This window comes from Mercenaria mercenaria, chromosome 14 (assembly GCF_021730395.1).
Source record: "Mercenaria mercenaria strain notata chromosome 14, MADL_Memer_1, whole genome shotgun sequence".
Taxonomy (NCBI): Eukaryota; Metazoa; Mollusca; class Bivalvia; order Venerida; family Veneridae; genus Mercenaria; species Mercenaria mercenaria.
Genome location: NC_069374.1, coordinates 56,654,153 through 56,673,147, shown reverse-complemented (window position 1 = coordinate 56,673,147; position 18,995 = coordinate 56,654,153). Strand labels below are relative to the sequence as shown.

The 18,995-nt window shown below is 35.4% G+C and overlaps 1 protein-coding gene across 2 annotated transcripts in view; it reads left to right on the top strand.

The window, feature by feature from the left end:
- Nucleotides 1-18,995, top strand: part of LOC123527894 (plexin-2-like) — a 180,167-nt gene that overhangs the window by 45,826 nt on the left and 115,346 nt on the right. For both annotated transcript variants that reach the window (XM_053523577.1, XM_053523578.1), the window contains one exon: nt 4,494-4,635. In XM_053523577.1, coding sequence (XP_053379552.1) covers nt 4,494-4,635 — 142 coding nt within the window. The remainder of the gene's footprint in view (nt 1-4,493; nt 4,636-18,995) is intronic.

Sequence of the window (18,995 nt, the reverse complement as noted above, 5' to 3'; positions counted from 1 at the left end):
ACTTAATGAAACTTGGTCAGAATGTTACCCTCAATCAAATCTTGGAGGAGTTTGATATTGGGTCATCTGGGGTCAAAAACTAGGTCACCAGGTCAAATCAAAGGAAAAGCTTGTTAACACTCTAGAGGTCAAATTTTTGACCCAATCTTAAAGAAACTTAGTCAGAATGTTACCTTCAATAAAGTCTTGGACGAGTTTGATATTGAGTTATGTGAGGTCAAAAAACCAAGTCACCAGGCCAAATCAAAGGAAAAGCTTGTTAACACTCTAGAGGTCACAATTTAGGCTCAATCTTAATGAAACTTGGTCAGAATTGTACCCTTAATAAAGTCTTGGATGTTTGTTTGTTTGTTTGTTTTGGGTTTAACGCCGTTTTTCAACAGTATTTCAGTCATGTAACGGCGGGCAGTTAACCTAACCAGTGTTCCTGGATTCTGTACCAGTACAAACCTGTTCTCCGCAAGTAACTGCCAACTTCCCCACATGAATTATCAGAGGTGGAGGACTAATGATTTCAGACACAATGTCGTTTATCAAATAGTCACGGAGAACATGCGCCCCGCCCGAGGATCGAACTCGCGACCCCGCGATCCGTAGACCAACGCTCTTACCTACTGAGCTAAGCGGGCGGGCAAAGTCTTGGATGTGTTTAATATTTGGTCATACAGGGTAAAAATCTAGGTCACCAGGTCAAATCAAAGGAAAAGCTTGTTTACACTGTAGAGGCCAGATTTATGATTGTGTCTTCATCAAGCTTGGTCAGAATGTTAATCATGATGATTTCAAGGTCCAGTTTGAATCTGGATTATGTAGGATTAAAAACTAGGTCAACAGGTCAAATCAAAGGAAAACCTAGTCTACACTTTAGAGGCCACATTTATGAAATTATCTTAATGAAACTTGGTCAGAATGTTAATCCTGATGATCTATAAGTCAAGTTCAAAAATGGGTTAGGGGGAATTAAAAACTAGGTCACTAGGTCAAATCAAAGGAAAAGATTGTTAACGCTCTAGATGCCACATTAATTACTGTATCTTCACGAAACTTAGTCAGAATGTTAATCTTCGTAATCTTTAGGTCAAATTTGAATCTGGGTCATGTCTGGTCAAAAACTAAGTCAATGGGTCAAATCGAAGGAAAAGCTATTTAAAACTTTAGAGGCCACGTTTATGACCATATCTTAATGAACTTAGTCAGAATGTCAATCTTGTGGATCATTAGGTCAATAGGTCAGGTGAGCGATACAGGGCCTACATGGCCCTCTTATTTAGAAATGTGGAAAAAATCATAACGACGGACTGTAAATCTACTGACACGCATAACTCCTTGAACTTCAATTCCTGTCACCCCAAACACACTAAGGTTAAGATACCGTTTTACTGAGCTTCAATTAATTACTTTAGTGACAGATAAACATTTACAAGAAAGACGACATTAAAAATGAAAATTACAACAATTGAAACAAAACTACCTGGAAAAAATTAATTAAGCAGGGCATATAAATGGAGAAAACGACGTATCGCGAAAATGAAATATCTAATGATAATTTTATTCCATTTGTAACATCTTTTAATCCATGTAATATGAGTGTGTTACCAGGATTGCGCTCATGCAAAGTAATGGTACAAAACAGGAAAGAATGATTATTATTAATATTATTATTATTATTATGATACCAGATTTATATAGCGCCCTTTTCATGATCAATTCCACGTTCAAAGGCGCTTTACATAGTTCAAATGCAGCCACACAGGGCGCATAATTCATCCTCTACTAGTACAGACACTGACCAGAGGGACAGAGTGAAACAAAGCCCCCACGACAGAGAGATCAGAAATCAGATACAGGCTTGTCCGGCTAACTTAGCCTTAGTCGTTGCGAATAGACAGCCTGGTTCTTTAACGTGCCTAGTGAATAGCACTGATACACGCAAGGATTGCCTGGGTTCCTGGCCAGTACACCTCTACTTGGGTGGGAAACACTGAAAAGCGTTTCTGAAAATTCCCGAGTAGCTGCCGGGGATCGAACCCCCGACCTCAGGATTTGAAGGCCAGTGTGCAAACCACTAAGCTATCCGTCCATAAATGATAAATAGTAAAAGGCAACTTAAATACTTAAAACATATTTTTCTAAATCGAAATGTGATCTTAATGAAACTTGGTCAGAATTGTACCCTTAATAAAGTCTTGGATTGCCTTTTACTATTTATCATTTATGGACGGATAGCTTAGTGGTTTGCACACTGGCCTTCCAATCCTGAGGTCGGAGGTTCGACTTTGACCTACTGATCCAAAAGTTTAAGTTAATCTGTATTTTCTGATGTTACACCTGTGTACCAAATATTATTCAAATCGGTCGAGCCTTTCAAGAGTTTTCATCCAGAAACTGTTCATTTGTTGTGAGTGACTGTGACCTTGACGTTTGACCTACTGACCCCAAAGTCGAATTTGGCCTGTGTTTTCTGAAGTTATATCCGTTTACCAAAACTTATTTAAATAGGTCAAGCATTTCAAGAGTTATCATCCGGAGACCATAAAACCAACAGACCGAACGACCGACAGACAGACAAAGTTCACTCCTATATACCTCCCAAAACTTCGTTCTATGGGGATACTATTAATCGCTTTAAGGTAGTTCTGCAAGTTTGGTTTGAATATTTTTCTGCAATGCAGAATTTGATTAAACTCTGATTTTTGAAAACTTCAGAATATACATAGAAAATTCAGCAAATAAAAATGATAGGGTCGTGTGCTTGATTTTTTTTGCTAGACTGATTTGAAAAATTTAGACCTCATGCAATATTTCACAATGGGAATCTATGGGAAAATCATAACTTCGAAAACATTTTCGCGAATAGAATTTTTGCTGCAATGTAGATGTTGATGAAACTTTTCACAGTTATAAATAAACACAAAATTGCCTATAATTTGGTGAAATAAAATGTATAGGTTCGCGGATTAAAGTGAACCGCTAATTTTAAGACATAATTTTGAATTGTTTAACGAGCATATGTTTTAATATCATATTTTGACTTTAGAAATATAGAGACAGTGCCATTGTAATAAATTTACTCACAGGTTTCGACTAATTCATAAAATTATTTCCTACACCGAATCCAGGCTTTATTCTACGTTTTTCGGACAAATGACGTAACGCCATCACTTCCGGTTTATCAAACGTGCAGAACTACCTTAAGTGGATAAAATGGAGTCACTGCTTTGTTATTTGTTTTGTCCACATATACAATTCTAATTTTACATTTTATTATCTTCCTTTCACTTTTGATTAGATTTATGTACTGTGAAATCATTTAAATTCGCTGGCATGAAATTTCGCGCAAACGTGAAAAAGGACTGTTTCGCAATGGCTTTAATTCGCGCATTTTCAATTTATAAATGAAAAAAAAAATCAAATTAAAAAATAATAATAGCGCGGTCTTAAATTCGCGCATCGGTGCTAGCGCGAAATACGCGAAAGTTCGTCCTACATGATTATGTCCAAGAAGTAGATTGGTCCTTCGTCTGTTTTTATCGTTGAGGTCTTTGTAACTTTCAAAAGCAATATCTTTACTAAATTTAATTATGGACAAGTTTTCTTTTAGTGGCTCCGTGCTAAATTTAGGTTCAATTAATCATTTTCATTTCGTTATTCTTACGCTTTATCGTACAGTTTTTCAAGGGAAGTAACAAGCTAATGTTTCTCATTGATATTAAAATCAAAATGTCGACTATTTCTGAAATTGTACTTCTATCAGAAATCTAGATATTTTTTCCACATTGCTTTATTTCTGGTTTAGTTTTGTTTGATTCTGTAAGGGTTGCTCTTGTCAGAAGTTTCAACTTGAGTAGGTGTCTTTTGTTTTTGATGATTTTAATGTTCGGATTGTGTGTTGATACATTTTTTTCTTGATAATTGTACTTAGGCGTCATGCAAGAGAAATATTCTCCTTGACAAGAACTGAAGAACGAATACTGTTGATTTTCTGTTGGTTTATAATATTTGTCTGTTTCAATTCTGTTCCTTTAATTTTGACCAAAATATTATAAAGGGCATCTCTACTGATTTCCATGGTGAACTTAAAGTCTTCATGGAGTTTATTTAGTATGATATCAGAATGTTTAATTTCTCTCTGGATTTCGGCCCTTAAATGAAAATGTCATCTTAAACCATTTTCCATTTATAAAATGCTCTTTGAATTCAGTCCGATATTTTTTTTTACTTCACTGAATAACACATGTAGTTCTTCTTCTGTATGACCAGTCATTTGCTTTGGTAAATCTTGACAGATTTATAACTTTCTATTGGTTTTATTCCAGTTATATCAAGAGGAAAAATGTAAAACGTTCTTATTCATAAAATAATTAACATTAGTGTGTCCTCTAAACATACCACCGTACATCAGAACACAGTTTTATGAAATATTAATATGTGATGGAAAAAACTTAATTTTATATAGATTTTGTGTAAAGTATTAATTATGTTTTTGTTTGCAGATAACAGTAGAACTTCATCCTGCATGGTTGTTCCAGTTTCGTTATCGCTGCATATTCGTTTATGGGAATAGTGTTAATCTTGAATACAGTTCGTGTATACCAGATAATACTACAATACAGTCAATGCAAAGTAGAATAAAAGGTAAATATATAAGATATCTACACGATCATAATGGAACTACAGTTACTGAAATTTTGATCGCGAGCAAAACAGGCTGATTTGCCATTATTAAGTTCCGCTTATATCGGTTTATAGAACGTTTGATGTGTTGCTCATTTCATAGACTCGATCATCCCGAGTCATCTATTCTTTTGTCCCTTATCATTCCATGCGTACAAATTATCTAAGTATTGATTTGAATCACATATCTTTTGCAAAACAATCATGAAAGACAATACCAACTTAGAGATGCAATTCAATTTAAGCCCCTTGCCGGCGGGGTATAGAAAAAGCCGGTATCTCCATGCAGAGGGGTACTACTCCACAGAAAATGGAGCCACCTGTTTGCCGTGGGTGGCGGCCCGTAAGCCAGAGAGGAGGTTCCTGGATGTTGAGATGCCCCATAGCATCCCGGGGAGATGAGGCGTGCTTGATTACATTTGTGCATCCTTTTTTGGGATGTAGGTGCGAATACACATCTTTGGCCTCTAATTCGGTGTAGACGTTTTTGGAGGTCGTATTGGCCTGATACGATCAATCAGCTAGTCATGCCAAGCCCTTGGAAACCTCTTTAATTACGTTTGCATCTATTATTATTTTTATTATTATACCAGATTTATATAGCGCCCTTTTCATGATCAATTTCACGTTCAAAGGCGCTTTACATAGTTCAAATGCAGCCACACAGGGCGCATAATTCATCCTCTACTAGTACAGACACAGAGCGATCTGACCAGAGGGACAGACTGAGACAAAGCCCCCACGACAGAGAGATCAGAAATCAGATACAGGCTTGTCCGGCTAACTTAGCCTAGCTCGCTGCGAATAGACAGCCTGGTTCTTTAACGTGCCCAGTGTATAGCACTGATACACGCAAGGATTGCCTGGGTTCCTGACCAGTACACCTACTTGTTCTTCACTTTAAATTGCATCTATGTGATTTCATTTCTAGATTGCATAATTTTCTGAGTTTTTGCAAATTTATGTTAAACAAAATCTAATGTCTGTCTCTATTGTCATATCTTACTGCGCTCAGCAAATTTCATAGTACGTTCACACAGTTATTGAACACTTCACTGTTATAAGTATTTCAATCTAATTTCATAGAAGGCGTTGGCTTAGGGTCAATTGGTTGGTTAGAGTAGCAATCCCTTCAGTCCCCTTATTGTTTTCTGCAATACAGCTAGCGATGTAAAAAAGATTGCAAAATATCTGGCCGAGTATATCACTACAGTTTCCCTATCATGTATAAGCTGGATATCCGATTTGTTTACATGTTCCCTTGTTGAACTCCGCGGCGGGTTGGGGCTGCGAGTGATGAATCTGAATCATTTGAATATGGAAAATATGAATAGAAATAAACGACCGCGTACGGAAACAGACACGGACGGTAAGGAAAGTGAGAATTCTTCTCAAAGATCATTTGGCTATTTGGCTCAAACACTATTACCCTTGATTTTTACTGATTCAGTCCACCGAGAAACATTTAAAATGTCAAGTATATCTCCTTTTGTGATTGAGCAAACACTCGACTGTGTCGTTGGTGCTCCAAAATCAGTTATGAATCTTTGTACAGGGGACCTGCTCGTGGAGGTTGACAAAGCAACGCATGCACATAATCTACTTGGCATGACGTCATTTCTTAATCACCCGTGCAAGTATATTCAACACCGTTCTCTGAACTCCTCAAGAGGGGTCATTCGTTGTCCTGATCTTGCAGGAGTATCGGAGACGAAAATTGTTCGAGAACTTACAGCGCAACATGTAACTGCTGCTAGACGCATCAAAATAATAAAAGAGGCAAAGAAATCCATTCAAACACTATCAGTCTAACACTTGGCATTCCGAAAACACCTGTAAAACTGACCACATTTGCCCAAAGTGCTGCAAAGATGGTTATTCTCTTAAACATAACGTATTGAAATATCCATTGCGTTGTGTGAATTGCGGCAAACAGCATTCTTCCAAGTCTCGAGACTGCAAGACATGGATGATCGAAAAGGAGGTTTTCCATGTCAAATTCACACAGGACATTAGATTTCATGAGGCTAGACAAATTGCCAATGCTAAGTTCCTATCACCATCATTGACATCGACATATTCTTCAATAACAATATCTGACTTAAACAAATCAACGCAATGTACTGATGCGTCTACGCAAATTGGTTCTTTGCCTGTCCCTGATGTTCAAAGCCAAAAGTTGCAACAAAACCTGTTTAGACACCAGCAGTTCAAAAAACAGCTGCTAAACAAAGGCTGTCACCAGTTGTACAGAATGTACCAAAATACTCAAATTCACTGTCGTCAAAGCACAATGTTATGTTAATTCCTTCTCAACGTGGGATGAGTCAAACACCCAGACAAAAGGTTGACTTAAAAATGATGGGTTTGGAAAGGGATCTAATGATCCCATTCGAAACCATAACCGGTTCCCTCTTGACTTGAACCGGTTGACAGGGGAAGATGACGACGATCCGCCGTTGTCTCCTCCGTCCAGTGTATCTAACAAAAAGAAGGTGAGGATCAAGAGAGTCCCACCTCCCGAGTCAATGCAATAATAATCTGTCATATAAATTTTTAAGTCGTCCAATTTTTGTTTACCATTTTATATAACATCGTAAATGGCAAGTAAAATTATCCAATGGAATTGCCGTGGACTTAAAGCAAATTATAATTAAATTCTCCTCATCTTGTCCAAATACAATCCTCAACTTATGTGCCTTAGTGAAACATTTTTAAAGGAAACCGACAAAATATCTTTCAAAAAGTACTTAATCTATAACTTCATTAATACTAACACTGACAGAGCTTCTGGTGGTACATCTATTATTATTAATAATTCATGCCTACACAGACAGATTGATCTAAATACAAATATTCAGTCAGTTGCATTAAATGTTACATTGCATCGACCAATTACTTTCTGCTCCTAGATTTAAACTTAATCTTGAAGATTTTGACAATCTTAAGTATAATAAACCCTTTTTCGCTCACAGAATTGCTTGACTCTTTAGTCTTGGTGTCTTTCCAGATTCCTGGAGAGAAGCTATAGTTATCCCCATACCAAAACCCGAGAAATATAGCACGAGCCCCAGTAATTATAGACCGATTGTCCTTACTAGTTTTTTATGTAAAACTCTAGAACGTGTGATCAATTCTAGACTTGTCTGATATCTTGAATCTCAAGGCCTAATAACGAACTTTCAAAGCAGTTTTCGCAAACAGCACAATTGATCATCTTGTTCGACTTGAAAATTTTATCCGTGATGCATTTGTTAAAAAAAGAGCATTTAGTGTCTGTCTTTTTCAATTTAGAATAAGCTTATGACACTACATGGAAATATGAATGATCTTAACGACTTAGGTTTAAAAGGTCGTCTTCCAACATTTATATCTCAATTTTTATCTAATCGCAATTTTAGATTACGTTTTGGCTCTACCCTTTCTGACTCTTTTGAACAAGAACAGGGAGTTCCACAAGGGTCTGTTTTATCTGTCACACTTTTTTAGTATCAGAATTAATAATATTGTGAAATGTTTGTTACCAGGGACAGATTGTTCGTTATAAGTTGATGGTTTTCTGATATGTTATCGTTAAAAAACTAAAAAACTACAACAGTGTTTGAATAAAGTTCAAATTTGGGCCATGAAAAATGTCTTTCCCAATAAAAAACTCAGTGTGTCCACTTTTAATTCCGGAAACGTCATTTTAACCCGGGGCCTTTCCTAAACAAAAATACCTGTAGTTGACGAAGCAAAAGTTTTTCGAATTATTTTTTATAAAAAGCTTTCTTTTGTACCGCCTATAAAATATCTGAAAGCCAAATGTTTGAAATCATTGAATCTTTTAAAGGTAATTTCAAATACTGATACTGGAGCTGATCGCAAGGTTTTATTATGACTTTATAGAGCTTTGAATAGATACAAGCTAGATTATGGCTGTGTTGTTTATGGTTCAGCCAGGAAATCGTATTTACAAATGTTGGATACTATTCATAATAAACGTTTTTGTATTACTCTTGGCGCATTTAGAACATCACCTTTTGAAAGTTTGTATGCTGAAGCAAGCGAACCTTCCCTTAATACGAGACGTGAAAAACTGTCATTGCAATATGCTCTGAGGGTAGCTGCCAACAAATCCAATCCTTCTCATAAAATCGTATTAAGTACCAGGATTCGTATGACAGAAAATCAAAACAAATTAAAACTTTTGGATTTCGCATCAACAATTCTATGAAGAAACCTGACTTTGAATTCGATGATATCAAAGAAAATTTAGTTCCAGATACACCATCATGGACTCTTAATTCTCCGACAGTTCTTTTGATTTGAAAACCCTGAAATATTCAAGTCCAAATAAAAACAGATCTAGTCGACTTTAAAAGGATCGTTTTCAAATTTACACGGATGATTTAAAAGATTACTTAAAGGTTGGATGTGCCGCCGTTAGTCAAATACATCAATCAAAATTACGTTTGCCAAATAACACTACAATTTTTTCAGGTGAGGCGAAAGCTATCGATTTGGCCCTAAGTTTTATCTCAGAATATAATGAAGAAAAGTTTATCATCTTTTCTGACTCTCTTTCAGTATTACAATCTATTCACAACCGAAATATGGAAAATTATTTCATTCAAAATATTCTTCTCAGGGTTCATGAACTATCTTTTAAAAAATCCATCATATTTTGTTGGATTCCTAGTCATGTTGGTATTTATGAAAATGAGGATGCTGATACTGCAGCAAAGAAATCGCTATCATTACAGTAATCTAAATTGAAATTACCATATACTGATTTTAGATCAAATATCAACAAATACAATTTAACTAAATGACAATCATCATGGAACAATGCTTCAATCTATAACCTTCATGATATCAAACCTACTCTAGGTAAATGGCACGAAGGAAACAGATCTGTTCGCAGGGAGGAAGTTGTTTTTCTCGTTCTCGAATAGGTCTTTCTCGGTTGACTCATTCTTATATTCTGAACAATGAAGATCAACCCGAATGTGTACCATGTCAAACACCGCTTACTATTAAATATATTTTGATCGACTGTGTAGACTTCAATCCACAGCGCAATTCATACTATGATGTTGAATCGTTAAAAGTGTTGTTTGGCCAAATTCATGTCAACAAATATTACAATTTTTGAAACAAATAGGCATATATCATAAGATCTGAGCCTTCTTCAGTTTTTTATTCACAAGTTTTGCAATATTTTATGTTTCCAAGTAATTTTTTTTCACTAAATATGTAAATACGTTTCTACTTAAAGGATTCACTGTTCTAGGCCATACACTTTTGGCGTTATGAGCATCACAAACAAACGATCAACTATTTTGGCATTTCAAGGGCCATAACTATGTGATAAGCGCTAAGATTCTCAAGAAGAATACCAAGTGTGCAAGGTCACATAAATGATAAAAACTCAAGCAAGGTTTCAAGAATTTACATCAAATTATTTTTGAGCTAAGCAGATAATTATGTGAAAATGTGCATTTTTTACTACTTCAGGGGCCATAACTCTTAAAGTAGGGGGGTTGACCCAATGAAATATGGGAGGTGCACAAGCTCATATCATGATTAAAACTCATGCACGGTTTCATGAATCTATATCAAATACTTTTTAAGCTAGACATGTCACAAGGTGAAAATGTGAATTTTTGACTATTTCAGGGGCCATAACTCTAAAATTAGAGAGCAGAGCGAGACGAAAAATAGCAGGTGCGCAAGCTCATATCATGATAAAGACTCATGCAAGGTTTCATGTATTTATATCAAATACTTTTTGAGCTAGGCGCGACACGAACTTCGGACACACGGACGGACACACGGAAGTTCTAACGAAACGGTCTGTATGTGACACCCCCATTGTTCTCTCTATTGTTCTAACAGTCACATAAAAAGAAAAATAGTCACATAAACAGAACGGAATGAATGACATCAAAGAGAAAGTACCGTTATGCAGTCACTTAACCATCATTTCGCGGGCACGGACGGACGCACGGAAAAGACCAAATCTGTATGCCCCCACCATTCATTGGGGAAGGGGGGCACAAAAAAGTGAATGTTGAAGTAATAATAATTTATCCAATATATATTGACGTTTTCTTCACAAAACAGGATTTTCACTGCTGTTTAGATTTTTCAAGCGATTTACATTCGACAAATCAAATTTATGTAAAGCCTCGTCACGCGTAGGAATATAGCGCGTGATTTTAATTATAGGCCTTATCTCAATGAAATTGGCTTTTCAGTTTTAAGCATATTAGAATTGTATACGAAGTTCATTTTAGTAATTAGCTCGAGTGTTAATAAGTGGGTAGCGGTGGTAGTTTTCTCGCCTTTCAGGGGTAGTTTTATGTCATATCTCTCTATTAGACCTTTCTAACTTAAACGGACTTCGTAAACGGAATGCGTACTTCGGAAATAATTTAGGGGTTTTCTCAACACATTAATGTGCCAAAAGTTGAGTTTTATAATTGACGTTTTCAAATTTATTTCATGACATGATTCCACAATGCTTTGTTTTTATGTTTTTTATTTTTCATGTAAATTAACGCAAGCCAGCACTGTATGGTTCTTTTCTTCTTCATTATTACCATTATGAAATTCATTTCATTGCATGGGGGTTAAACATACTCCTCGTTTTTAGTGGTACTTACCCCAGATTATGTTTTGGGTTCTACAATTTCAGATTCAGTTTCACTTTTTGTTGAAGTAATGTTGCGGAAATAACGCTAAACCTGGTAAAACATGGATTACAAAGTCGCGAAATTCACTACCCGGTGCTAGGAGATTGCCCTGAAAGCTCTACATATTTAACAAACTTTGTATCTAAAACAAACAACGATAGTGTCAATGTCAGTTACTTTCAGCACTTTGTTTAAATATTAGATAACCCTGACGACACTTGGAGCAAAGGTCTTATTTTTGCTCTTTAAGAAGTTATTTCCGGTCTAACCTGAACTGGCAATATCTTCGCCGCATCACGGTGGCAAAAAAGGGTAACGTAGGTTTCTCGTGCATTGCGTTTGATTAGTTAACCGTCGCAGCACACGTGCACACCTAAGACCTTAACATTTTTGGGTATATACTAAAGGTTGACTGTAGATGTCAATTGTAAGTGTTAAAGTTTTGACAAATTACCAAAGTATCCACAGTTTGCATTTATTCAAATGTTAGCGTCCTGTTTTCCTAACTTCTGAAATGTTGCGACACAACAGGAACGAAAATCCTTAGGGTTAGAGAAGACAACTTTTTAAACTTAACCATATTTCGGATCGACATAGGCGTGTTTTGGAAACAGTTCAACTTTCGCAGATTTATCAACCTTAATACATAATGAAATTATATGTACAGGTACATGCAGTGTCTTCCCTAATTTCTAAAATATAATCGACATCAAAAAGTGCATCTTTTTTTCTGTTGATCTTTGCTGCATGGTAAACATTGTAGCATACATAATAAGACAAACACTCTACTGATAACAAAAACTGGGTCTCTGCATAAAAATATTATCTTTTTTGTTAAACTGCCTGAAATATTTGGCAATTTATTTATTTATTGAAGAAAACATATGACGCAAATAAAACCCCTTTAGTATAAGCAACCTTTAATGTCTAACAAATGTTTTAAACAAATCTGGAATTTTTAATATGTACACTGCTTTAGGTCACAACCAGATTCTAGATACATGTCTAAAGCATACTTGTGCCCGACTTCCTGTCACCGTATGGTCATATGTATGACTAAGTAAACCTTTTATGCTACCTTGGGTCGGGTGTATGGGTCATCATGGGGTGTGGTTTCGTATGGATACTACAAAACATAATCAAGAGACGCAAGATAAAATAGAAAGAACTGGGGTAAATCCCACATAAATCCCAAATCACAAACTAAGGCGGATGCAGAGACTGAAATGCGGACAAGTGCAACTCGAAATGACCCCCACCTCTGCTCTTTTTCCTACCCCCAAAAATACTATACATTCTGTGGAAAAAAAGATCATTGACTGTGCTCGCTGCTACAAAAGCAAATAAAACATATATATATATAGAGAGAGAGAGATGAAGCTAAATAAACGCAAAATGTAATATATTTTATCTCTAATAACAGAATAAATTACGTAATGTTGAAATGTATAATAATCAAATGGAAAAATCCGAATACGTACCACTATATAGTTTAAAACCTGTACATTTTTTATAATAAATGGTATATCCCGAAGCCCCTTTAAAGTCACAAAGGGGGCATACGTGGCCGAGTGTTTAAGGTCGATTACTTCAAATCACTTGCCGCTTATCGATGTGGATTTAAACCTCACTCGGGGCGTTGAATTCTTCATGTGAGGAAGCCTTCCAGCTGGCTTACGGTTGATGGTTGTTCTGGTGCCAGCTCGTAATGAAATAATGCACAGAGAGGCACCTGGGGTCTTCCTCCACTATTAAAATCTTGAAAGTCTCAATATGGCTTACAATGGTATCGGTAAACTCAACCAAAAAAGAAGATAAAATAGTTTTCTGAGAAATGATAAACACTAATTACTACACTCATTTGCTATACAGAACTTAAATTTCCCAGGATTCTTTAAACAGATACAGAAATTAGGATGAATTGTATTCCAGCTTCTGTCCTAAATATAATTTTTTGAAATCGATTAGGTAACATCGGTCTACTAAGTTTTACACATAGACTTTTGCCACTGCCATTTTATTCTTTTCGTGTCACAAAGAAGCCCGTCATGAAGTGATCAAAACTAGAAAAATATGATAGTTCGATCCGGGATCCTGTTTTCGCCTCGAGTTGATTCTGCCAGGTCGGCGTGCCTTAGAGAATACAAAGTCACAGATCAAGCTACTGAAATAATGACCCTTGAACTATATTCTTCAACCGTTTTGTTTGTTCTTTTGTTATCGATCAAAATATTCAATGTTTATCCATGTTGAAATAGAAAGGAGTGTAGTTTTTGTATGCTTAACTTATAGACTGTGTAAGGTCCTGCATATTTAATAATATTAGTCCGGCAACATTTAATACAAAAGGTACAATACTTATTTTTTTAATTTTCTGTTCATACATACTTACTTGTGAAATACAAGCCGTATTTCTGACAGTATTTATGTAGGTATATGATAAAGTTTTGTATCCGCTGGCGTTAGGGCGTTACCATCTGGTGCTGAAATGTGTGTGAAGCTAACTATACTTATTAATACTTCATCTATTACTTAAAAGAGTTATGCATAGAACCATTACATCGAAGCTATTAATCCTGCAACTGTTATTTGCGCAATCATTTTTGTTATATCTGAGGAGATTGGGTAACAATTTCATGGTAAGTAGTGTATGAGCTACTTCAGTACTGGCATAATTATGACTAAATAGCATCTGTATCACTCTCTGTCTAACGCATCTGTTTCATGATTATACATGTAGTAGTGGCCGTAAAAATGTTTTTGTCCATTGCAATAGCAAATACAATTGTTGTGTTCTCAACGAAATTTGATAATTATTTTAATTTCCTTCGCACGTTTTAAGGTACATACAGAGTTATGAAGATATCTCGAGTATTTTTGTTGTGATTATGGTATTTAGACTTTCTTAACGGACAAAATGATGGGATTCAATTCTAAAATTCCACCACAACGCTAATTTAAAGAAAAGTAAAGACACATTTAAACATGCGTTCTTTATATTTGCAAACTTATTCAATTACTATTATTAGAAAGCATTGCTATACTTAATGGAATAATATCAGTATGAAAATTAAACTGGGACGCAATTTCTTTCAAAGAGTTGTCTCTAACTTACATAACGGATTGAGGATTTTATGATAGCAAAAGATGTCATAATGCGCTAATATTTCCAAGTATTTTTAAACAAAGAATGTGTGATGGTTTTGTTCAGAATTGGAACAATGATGTTTCTAATAATGGTGGCTCTTTGTACTTGTATAGGAATTTTAAGACATCCTTTGAACATGAATGTTATCTAAGTGTATTACCCAGCAAATTTCGTGTTGCTTTGGCACGATTACGGCTTTCGTCTCACAAACTTCGAGTTGAAACTGATAGGTATTTTTAAAATAGAAATGACAGACAGCAGCGCCACTGTAGAATCTGTAATAAAAGAGATACTGATGATGAAGTTAATTTTGTATCACTTTTTGATGCATACTAGCAACTGAGAAGACTTTATATCAAACCCTACTTTTAAAGACACCCTAGTGTTTATAAATTCAATATATTAATGGAACCAAAACACCATAGTACCCTAAGAAATCTGAGCCGGTATGTGTATGAAACCTTCGCTATGCGAAATGCTAGATTAAACAATTATGATTAGCTGTATGTATATATTTCATTTCGTTTAACTTTGTACATATTTTAAGCTGTTTACCTACCAACATGTATATCTGTTAACTACTAAGGTAGATTTCACTACCTTTAGACTGTTCTGAATATAATTACATCCCTTAATGCAAATTATATATGTAATATATTATAATATATTCAGTGTATCCTTGAGATCCAGTTAATTTTCAGAGAAAGAAAATATAGCTTCTCTAGTTCTCAAACATGTTTTAGGAATCAGGGTAACTTTTTTTTACATTTTCTAAAATATAAGAAGAACATAAAACTTATTTATTTGTTGTCTCATGTTTTGGTGGTCAGGGTATAAGAGTCCGTGGGATTGAGGCAAAAGGATATTTAGAAACAATATCAGCTCTAATACGGCCTGTAAACACCGGATCTACATACTTTTGACGGCTAGCAAGGTAGTGGAGGAAATTGCTAATAAATAATACTTTCGAGGAGGCTCTTAGTTGTAAAAAAAGACTACTAACAACAATTTGAACTAACAACAACAACTAACTGTAACAATTTGGAACCTTATTTCAATTAAACGTGCAATATAGTTCTAATCATAAATGAAGATCGATCTCAGAGGTTTACTGTTTAAATTTAGCGCTTTTGAGAGTAGCGATTTAGGTCCTGTTAAAAATGAAAGTTAGGTTTTGCAATATATTCCGCTCCGGTTTGTACAACATTAGAATTTCACAGAAATAGTACCTATTTATTTGGAAAGCTTACTTTTTTTACAAAATAAATAATGTGGTTCACTGTTCGTTCTTACTTGTTTATTTACACTTTTGAGATGAAGCCATTGCCGCTTGTACATGCATAAAGAGTTGGAGCATAATTTACCCTTTAACAAGATCAATCCTTAAGAAATGATTCTTTTTTAATCCCCCGCCACAAGTGGTGGGGGTTATAGGAATGGTCTGCGTTCGTCCTTCCGTCCGTCCTTCTGTCAGTCCGTCCTTCCGTCCGTCTGTCCGTAACACTTTCGTGTCCGCTCCATATCTCCTAAACCCCTTGAAGCATTTTCATGAAACTTGATACAAATGATCACATCATCAAGAAAATGTGCAGAACTTATGAGTCAGCCTTGTGCGCTCAAGGTCAAGGTCACAACTCAAGGTCAAAGCTTTGAGCCTTCCATGTTGTGTCCGCTCTATATCTCCTAAACCCCTTGAAGGAATTTTATAAAACTTGGGTCAAATGATCACCTCATTAAGACGATGTGCAGAACCCATTAGTCAGCCATGCCGGCTCAAGATCAAGGTCACAACTGAAGGTCAAAGGTTTGAGCCTTCCATTTTGTGTCTGCTCTGTATCCCCTAATTCCCTTGAAGGATTCATTTGAAACTTGGGTCAAATGATCACCTCATCAAGGTAATGTGCAGGACTTATGAGTCAGCTATGCTGGCTTAAGGTCAAGGTCACAACTCAGGGTCAAAAGTCTGAGCCTTCCATTTTGTGTCCACTCTGTATCTCCTAAACCTCTTGAAGGATTTTTATGAAACTTGGGTCAAATGATCACCTCATCAAGACGTTGTGCAGAATGTATGAGTCAGCCATTTCAGTTCAAGGTCAAGGACACAGCTAAAGGTCAAAGGTTTACCCTTTCACTATTCATAGCAGTGGCGGGAGATTTAGCTGTCTTTCAGACTGCCTTCTTATTATACTGACTGCATAAAAATGATTGAACTTTATTACTGTAAATAACAAAGAAATGGATGTTACGACAAAACTTTGATTGTAGGTAGTTTTCCATATATGGGGCAGCTGCAGCGAAGTTCAACTTGTTTGTTACTGAAAATAGAAACGAAGGTTTTCGGCCAATAACTAAAGTTTGGAATGACATATTGTCACCAAACTTGAGAAATAACATGGTTATAAAGAACAGCTTTTGATTTCATTACAGCTGTTTGGTTCAAAGTCCTGTACCTAAATTAATAGATAATGTTCTGCCATAAACTATACTTATCTGAGTGAAGAGACCTAGCCATGGGATATTTGAGTTCAGGTCAGAATTGTTTTACCCATACAAAGAAACGGCTACCGTCCAATGAATTTAGTTCAGAATGTATTTTCTGTCACTACGATGAAATTTGTTTAATTGCGTTGTTTACTGATAGACTGGCAAAATGATTCTTATAAATTTACAATTTAAAAAAGGTATTTCATCAAATGACAGACAGTTTTTAAAATTACAGGTATTAAACTGAACTTTTTTTTCATCTAAGATGTATACGTAAATATAAAGTCTTCGTCTGTGTTCTCCTTCGAGACAAGATTTATTCGCAGCAGAGGATAACACTTCCAAGAATTATAAAGATATGTTGTGCCTTGATTTAGCGAAAATCTTTAAAATATCTTAAACATAAATCGAATCCCTGTGGTTATGTTTTAAGAAATTCCCCAGACTTTGACCATAGTACATAATACGATTACATTGTCAGTGTTCGTTATAAAGGGTTATATAAAGCAGCGTCAAAACTAATCTTATTGGGTTAGTGGACTTGCTGTGGCATGTGTTCGTTTGTACTGTTCACCGACAACAGATAAGAGACAAAAACACACGAATGCTATATGTCAGTGAACATATCGACACATGTGCTGGACAAAGACAACCACCATTTATGGTCTTTCCGTCATATAAATTACAATCTACAAGTGCGATTTTAAGAAAAGAAAAAGAGCAATTCTTTATCAATATATTTAAACAAGAGCTTAATTCAAGACATAACTAACAAATGCAAATAAGTAGTCAAGAGTGACGTCCCTTTATTTTGACGTCATTTGATGTCGTTGCTATGCAACGTTATTGACGTTATTGACGTTATTTTCACTCCTGAAGATCTGCACAAGCAGTGAAACCGGGTTGAGTTCTTTTATGTTTATTATTGGACAGAATCTAAATACACCGCATATGTGATATTAGCGGATCTCCTTTACTTTCTTCTTTTTCCCTGTATTTATATCCGTATTGTTGAATTACAATACATTTGTATATATATATATATATATATATATATATATATATATATATATATATATATATATATGGATATATATAATTATATATGTTAATTACTTAGGCAGATGCCACTATTTATAGAGATTAAGAGATACTGGGGAAAAAGCATAACCATGGCTGAAAAAAGTACAGTAAAAATGTATCAGTATTCACTTTTTTATCAGTAAATAGGCCTACTAGATCATATAACTACGTCAAATTATGTGTACCATATGTTTTTGACTTGTTGTTGTTGTCGACGCCTTACAGTATATCTCTACATTCACCGTGCGTTGTCACTGTCTGTTACATGTACACTGAAGTCAGTAACGATCCTGCAACAGAGACACATGAACTTATTATATTTTGATACTGAACTTGTAATTTACCTATCAATTCTACTAAAACTGTGAATGTAAGAAACATTGTGAAACAAGTGGTAGTTGGCTACCCAGGGCATGAAATTGCCAGTTTTCTATATGTCAGGCGCATTTCAGCTTAGAATAACATAGTAAACATATATTTCATTTATGTGATTAAAAAATAAAACTTAAATTAATTACCTTTTATAATTATTCATCAAGATATTTGGTTAAACACTTTCAACAACATGTTGCTGTTTTCCGCTGTTGCACGCTATTCGGTTTACACACTGACTACGCATGCCTAAATGTGTATTCAAGAACTGTGAAAACGGATTTCCTTTATGGAAGTGTTACTACGAAACCGTTACTTCAATGAATGACTCGATTTGCGACACAGTATATTGCCTATTGAATATGATTTGACGAATTGTAGGCTGTTCCAAATTTGGTAATAGTTACTGTAGATTAATTCTGAATGAAAAACCTATGGTATACTTGTATCGTTGTTTTTATATTGACAAGCAAATACTTTGTGGTCTGGGTTTGAAATCGAGCATCTATTTGGCAACATATGTAGAAGATATAGTCGCTAGAATAATTAAATTT